General features: G+C 35.6%; 1 protein-coding gene across 2 annotated transcripts; it reads right to left on the bottom strand.

Annotated features, from left to right (window-relative positions):
- Nucleotides 1-2,094: 2,094 nt before the first annotated feature.
- Nucleotides 2,095-6,734, bottom strand: LOC135200229 (CCAAT/enhancer-binding protein alpha-like). Of its 2 annotated transcripts, XM_064228667.1 has the most exons (3): nucleotides 6,369-6,732; nucleotides 5,473-5,529; nucleotides 2,095-3,125 (listed from the first exon to the last, which is right to left on the bottom strand). In XM_064228667.1, the coding sequence occupies exons 1-3, from the start codon at nucleotides 6,534-6,536 to the stop codon at nucleotides 2,622-2,624; spliced, it is 729 nt and encodes a 242-aa protein (XP_064084737.1). In that variant the 5' UTR covers nucleotides 6,537-6,732; the 3' UTR covers nucleotides 2,095-2,621. The 2 variants fall into 2 exon arrangements, with proteins under 2 accessions (XP_064084737.1, XP_064084738.1); XM_064228668.1 differs by lacking the exon at nucleotides 5,473-5,529 and having other exon boundaries at nucleotides 6,369-6,734.
- Nucleotides 6,735-7,086: the final 352 nt, after the last annotated feature.

Below are 7,086 nucleotides of genomic sequence, written 5' to 3'. Positions count from 1 at the left end.
TTTTTTATGAATTGTAATTTTCTCTTAATTGTTTGGGTTTCTTGTTTGGTTTTTATGAATGAATGATTTGTATGTTAATCGGTTGTGTGTATGTTTGTTTGTACGACAGTGACTTTTATTCTTAAAGATATATATGCGCTGAATGGCCCCTCGGCTCCGGCGCTTGGCTATGTGCCATAAATTTTATAATCTATCTATCTATCTATACATGGTGCATAAAGCAGGTAACAGCTATACCGATAGCCAGGTTTCCGCAACAATCGGTAGAGGCTAAGAAAACATGTCTTGTCTCTTTCCTGGTCTGGTGAAGACTATATACCAGAGAACAGCTAGACAGACATGGACACAATAGTACCTTTCTTTACACAATCCTTGGCGACTGCCTAGTGTGTCAAGCGCTCTACCATCTGTTTGTCTAGTGTTACACTTCCTATGCACTAGAATGTTGATTTTCTCAACCTTTAGTTTACATTCTGAATGCAGTAAATCATATTCCTTTACAATATATATATATATATATATATATATATATATATATATATATATATATATATATATATATATATATATATATATATGAATGACTTGATCTCGAAATATAAAAAACGTGATGCTTTTCTATAGATAAAGGTAATGCCACAGAGGAAAATAAAATACGAGAACAGCCGAGATCTTTCAGTTGTAACGACCCTTTACTAGAGGCATGACTCGCCTCTATCTCTTTCTCCCACGCGATTTTTTATTTCACATTAATGTAAAGATTTTATACGTAGTGATTGGTCACTCGTAAATTTTAGATTTCGTATTTCTTTGAGTTATTTAATATTGCTTATTGTGTGTTGTGGAATATGAAAATAAACATTCAACAAGTGTGTAACGGCGCCTTTTCTTTTTTGAAACGTGAAATTCTGGAGCTAGCTACAGCAGAAACATAGTTGGTACCAAGGTAATATGTTATTACAATTTTAAAGTTGCAACTTTAAAGGTTTGGTGAAACTTTAATACATATTTACAGTGGTTTCATGAAACAGTTTCATTTTTTACACATTGCAAGTTTTTATGTTCTCTGTGTTTATTTCTTTTGAGGTGATTTTATTTTTTGTTCATTTATCCATTTTTCTTATTGAAGTAATTTTTTGTGCATTTGTCCCTTTTTCTTATTGATGTGTTTTTTCTGTGATGAATGCTTTCTTTTTGCAATTTTGGTATTTTCCACATTTTTCTGTGTTTTCATTTACATTCACAGTTTAACTTAATTGTTTTCATTAATTAATCGTTGCATATTCAATTGAATTTAACACTTGTGAATTAATTTGCATTTACTTAGAATTCTTTTCAAGTTTTATTGTTGTTTAGCACTTGTGAATTAATTTCAAATTTTAGTTATTACCTAACACTTAAAATTTCAATGGAATAATTTAATTCCTTGATTAATTAATTTTCGTGATACTGGTGATAAATTAATTTTGATTTCATCTTAATAATTAATTCAAGAATTAATTAAACTTTGTGTTGTTTTCAAGTAACAGAAAAATTTTCCTGAGATTGTGAATTTCACTTATGAATTTTGAATTCGATGATAAAATTTTGTTTTTAAAATTTCTTTAAGTATTTTGTTTTTCACCAGTATATTTCATTTTGTTTAGGTAGAAACATAGAGTAATAATTGAGCTGTTTTCCATCAAATAAATTGAAGTGAGTTAGAACCAAGGAAATACTTGGACTTTTAAAGTTGTTGATGGAGTGATTCCCTTTAATTAATTCAATTACATATAAGATTACCTCACACCTGTTTTCATGAACTAAGTCTGATTTTCTGCAATACTGATAAGTTGATTAAGGGATCACTGATGCCTTTAGAGTATTCAGCCGTATTTTACCTGTGATGAAGGTTCAGGTGTCTGGCTGTGGTGAGGTAATATTTTATGATTGGTAAAGTGTAGTAACCAGGTACTTGGCACTTCGTCACAATATATATATATATATATATATATATATATATATATATATATATATATATATATATATATACATATATATACATATACATATATATTGGGTGGAGGTGATACTGAAAGAAAAAAATCTTCTCACAAACTTATAACTTTATTGAAGAGTGTATTTGATAAATAGTCTTAAAATAGTAAGAAATGTTCAACCTCTGAACGAACTGATATATATCTTCTGGATGTTATCTGGACAGAGTGACATAAGTGACTCAGAATAATCTGGAATTGGTACTATAGTTTTTGAAAGCTCATATCTGTGATATATCTGGGCCATTTATATGTTCGTTATCCTTCTGATATTCATGATTATGGTCTTGTCAAACGTATTCTTATTCCTAACAGTAGCAGAGTATGGACTTGGGACTGTGATAATAATATAACTCTATTAATAGTGCTTCCTTTTCTTTATATCATTGAACCAGCTGTTTGTTTGTGGCGTCAGTCTTTGGCAAAAGTTAAGCCTCATCATTCCTGTCAGGTGACATCTGGTAGTACGATATTTGAAAAGAGCTCAAAATATTTTGTTACTGTTGTTCGCCATTCTCTCTTTCAACCAAGAATAAAGGAGCCCAAAGATAGTATATGACTATTGGTGGCTGCAATGGCTCCAAATTAGCAACCATTCATGTAGTTGATATATAAATCCCTTATAATCCCAAGGAGTTCTTTTTGTTTCCTGAGATTGTCATTCTTATTCTGGAGTTCCATGACTGCTGCTTTAATGTTCCTCAAGGTTTCCTTTTGCCTATTCCGGTGCCTCTTGCAAGCTACATTTCCCAGTTCTCGCCTTCTTTGAAGTCTATTCTCTTCAGAAGTATCGTAGATCTTCTCAACGGAAGGTTGAAAGCCCCCTCGGGAAGTCTTTCGTGGGTTGGGAGGAGCGTAGTCTTCCATGCGCTCTTTGAGGCTCCCGGGATGCATTGCTTGTGAGGACGATCCTTGGCAGCCACCATAGTCACTGGAGGACGCTGCTGGATGATATCCCATCAGTGTCTGCTGGGATGGGTAGGGCTCGCCAGAAATAGTAGCAGCGGAATAAAGGGTCTGGGTGTGTAATGGCTCTGCAGGGAGTGCGGGGGGTGGGTATTCGTAGGAGGAGGTGCTTGGCGTAGATTCCTGTCCAAGAAAAGAAAGATCAAAAGAAGTTGAACGTGCTATCTTTTTAGGGCTGTTTCTAGACTATAATAGTGCTACCACACTATATATATATATATATATATATATATATATATATATATATATATATATATATATATATATATTTATATACACATAATTATTTACAACCTCTTCTACTTAACATGTCTGTAACAGTTATAATACAGTTGCTCAGTTTTCCTGTGAGATTAAAATACACATTTCTTCAAAATCAGATCCATTCTAATATTAAGGTTTCAAAGTAATGCAGCTGATTTTTTATATTGGTATACCCAATTGTAATATGTATTTTTAAATCTTATACACCGGTAATTCATCTCATATTTTTTATTTCAGCAAACGTCTCATTGATAATGGCAGATTAATAGGTTGTATAGGAAAGAGTAATAGGTTATATAGGAGAGATTTTTAGGTCGTGTAGGAGAGATTAATAGGTCGCATAGGAGTCGGATGCCATAATAAAATTTCGAGCTCCAACAGAGGTTTAGATTCTAAATCTTCAGGGAATGGAGAGAGACAGTTGCCATGATAGAGCAGAGAATTGCTGGCTGCTTGTCGAGTGGCAGAATATTGAGAGGACAAGAAATCGTTCTTTGGCCTTCCGCTTGTTGAGGGACAGGAGGCGAAGAAAGAGCATGCATGGCCTGTTATTGTGAGGAAAGGATTAACAGTCACTTCCTGAAGGAAAAATGGTCCAAATGAGACGAGAAAAGTAATGAGGAAGAAAGCCGAACTCGGCTCCAAATGAACAAGACTGATTCACAGATCCGTGCAGCACTCTAACAAAATAGTGGTTCTGTTTAAAATGTGTCAATGGAAGTTTTTGGCGCAAATTAGTTCATAAAATCAGCAATGCCTTCAGAAGTGGGGTGAGGGATAATACTTTGGGAAGAGTGAGAGCGCCATCTTCCATATTTTGAAGTGAATTGTGAGGATTGGCAAATATTAGAATAAGTTTTAATCTTTCAAATATGCTGCTGTGGTGTAATGTAGAACGGGAAGCTACTACTATGAGATTCAGGGCCTATGTAACACGGTTTTTTGGGACTTTGCTCCTTATCAAAGCATTGGATGTAGCTGAAAGTTGACTTATGTATATTTTACAACCACACACAAATTTTGTCAGCATTATCAATAACCTAAACCCGATAGTTTTAATTTTTATAGAGTAAAAATGATCTAGCCGACGCCATGGCCAATGATTACGAGCAGAGAGTCGGATGAATGGCGGAACGATACATAGATGTAGGTGGGGTATCAGCGCTAACGTAGTAATACTACTGTAGCAGTAGTGCCGCAACAGTATAGCAGTAATATACATGAATTAAACGTTTAGGCCAACTGCTGGGATCCTTGAGGTTCATTTAGCACTTCTTACAACTACTCGAGAAATGAGTTTTTATAGCCAGAAGTTAAATTTTCTAATCCAACGATGCCCATGATAGCCTTCAGTGTTATCCTGAATTATAACGAGGCCAAAGTGGGTGGAGCCTCGTGAAGTCATCATTCCGACGATAATTATTGGTGAAGGTTTAAAGCCAAAATACGGTACCGGCTATTTTTTTTTTTTCAGTAAATAGGTAGATAGCCAATAAATAAAAATTACTTGACATTGGATATAGCAGTTATCAAATCAATCTTGTCTACTATGTTTTTGAAAATTACCAGCTATTCCCTACATCTTGTCAATCTGATTGTGACCTATAAAGTAGACTGTAATTTCTTAGGAAACTTATTTTGGGAGTTAGACAAATAATCGAAGTGTTTTTGTATTTATTAACATATTTTGTTGGTTTGTTCATTATGACAATTATCAGTGGAGAGGTTTCAGAGTTCATAAAGGTGTACTGCTTTGCTTGCATTTAAATTTGTATGCCATTGTTGGCAGAGGTATAGCCTTCATTACGAATAGCCAATCATCCATCGAGAAAGAGGGAAGAAATGCTGTCATAAGTTACGTAACGAGTGCGTTCGAAACCTTTTCTCTGAGTAAGTTGGCCCGTCTTCAAAAAATAGTCACTTTTACATTATAAGTACCAAATTTATTCAACCTACGTAATGCAGAATACAGTCAAAATTTATGTGTAGTTATAATGTGTATTCTGAATAAGCGTTATATTTATGAAATGCATAGATAAAAAGTTATTGCGAAAAAACCGTGTTACAGAGGTCCTGAATCTAATAGTAGAGTGGTTATTTGGTCGCCAGACGGCGTAAACAAAAGGGAACAGACACGAACGCTCGACTGCTACAGAGAGTGAGTGACAAGGTTAATAAAGAAGAGTACTACACTTATCACATATACCTGGAAATTGGAATATGATCCTGATGTGGAAGCGGCGAGAGTCGAGGAATCGAGATCCTGTGGAAGAGACGATTAATGAACGCGGATGCTGTGGCACAGAAGAGAATCGTGACATGGTCCTCGCCAAAGAAGCCGCCCATGTACCAGGAGAGGAAATGTCTTTATTTTATTTCAGTATGGCCGAAAGACATCGGCGGCAAGGTTTGAGCGTCTTCTAGATATGGTTGTATGTTGTTGCAGGTGTATGCCCAGAGCACACATTCCGTGTGTTTGTCTACAATTTATTCTCTGAAAAGGGATACCACCACTTTCGATGAGGCGTCACCTGTCGTTAGGAATTTGTGAAAGAGGGCGCCGTGGATGTTGTTTTTGGGTGCAAGCCCGTGTTTATGACCTTGGGATTGCATCGTTCACGTAGAACTTGTTTCTAAAACTCTAGAGACAAAGGTGTGTTGCATTTAGTCTTTCACTCTAATTTTAAGAACTCTTAAAGATAATACAAGTAACCTTTATCATTTGATACTGTGGGTTTTTTGGTACTTCATTCTAGCTGTAATTATATGACAACGGAAATTTCTGTATATATAAGGTATATATATATATATATTATATATATATATATATAGTATATATATATATATATATATATATATATATATATCTATATATATTATATATAATATATATATACGATATATATATATATATATATTATATATATATATATATATAGATATATATATGTGTGTGTGTGTGTGTGTATATACAGCCAAACACTGGTGTTGCCTAATAAAATAGGATGACATGACATCACACACACACAAACACACACACACACACACATTTGCCATCCAACTACATTGCTATTGATTTTAGAAACTAAATCGAAAATATACCTGTAGCTCAAAAAATCTCTGTCCCGCTCGCTGGAAGTTTGCTTGTGCTCGCTCGTTTCCAGCAGGGTTCCTCAACAGATCTTCGGTTGCACCTATCATTGCACTGAGGTCATCGTCACTGAGAGGCAGGTCTGCCCCCAACCCTTCAGTAGGGTTGTAAAATGCCATGGTGATCCGGTTGTAACCCTGCAGGTTTATGTAGATGTAGAATATTCCCTTTCTCTTCCAGCTTGTGGAGTGCCCGTCGAAGGCGACTTTGTTTTCCAAGTCTTGAGAATTCGTAGCTTGGAGATGAGGAAACCAAAGTCTGCTTTCGTTGCGTTATTCCGTAGACGAGGTCGTAGGTTGTTTTGTGAATCTGAAAGGGCACCTTGGACGCTTATATACCTAAGTCTGTATTACTCATACGTGCTTTCACTGTAGAGTTGACTCGTTTGTCTCCTGTCCATGATGCTCATGGACTTTCCGCCTTACCTTCCGAACAGAGTTCTAAACGCGTCTAAGACGCTCTCGTGAAAGTGGGACAGGCATCTCATACAACCAACATCCTTTAACCGGCCGCGGTTGTTTGCTTATTTCGAGTCAAGGGAGCGGCAACGGCAGCGGCACCCCCTCATATCCAGCTCTATTGTGAAATGTTGGATAATACGTTACTTCGTAAATATTTGTATTATTTAGAATACCCATTTATAAGGTAAATTTATACATAAAGAAACAC

The sequence above is a fragment of the Macrobrachium nipponense genome, chromosome 26 (assembly GCF_015104395.2).
Source record: "Macrobrachium nipponense isolate FS-2020 chromosome 26, ASM1510439v2, whole genome shotgun sequence".
NCBI classification, from domain to species: domain Eukaryota; kingdom Metazoa; phylum Arthropoda; class Malacostraca; order Decapoda; family Palaemonidae; genus Macrobrachium; species Macrobrachium nipponense.
This window is presented reverse-complemented; position numbering and strand designations above follow the sequence as displayed.

Excerpts from the sequence above, each read along its gene's own strand:
- LOC135200229 (XM_064228667.1), bottom strand. The coding sequence starts at position 6,536 with ATGGCATTTTACAACCCTACTGAAGGGTTGGGGGCAGACCTGCCTCTC. Across the intron at positions 5,530-6,368 it reads AGAGATTTTTTGAGCTACAG|GATCTCGATTCCTCGACTCT; the intron begins GTATATTTTCGA and ends TCTCTTCCACAG. Across the intron at positions 3,126-5,472 it reads GATCATATTCCAATTTCCAG|GAATCTACGCCAAGCACCTC; the intron begins GTATATGTGATA and ends TTTCTTGGACAG.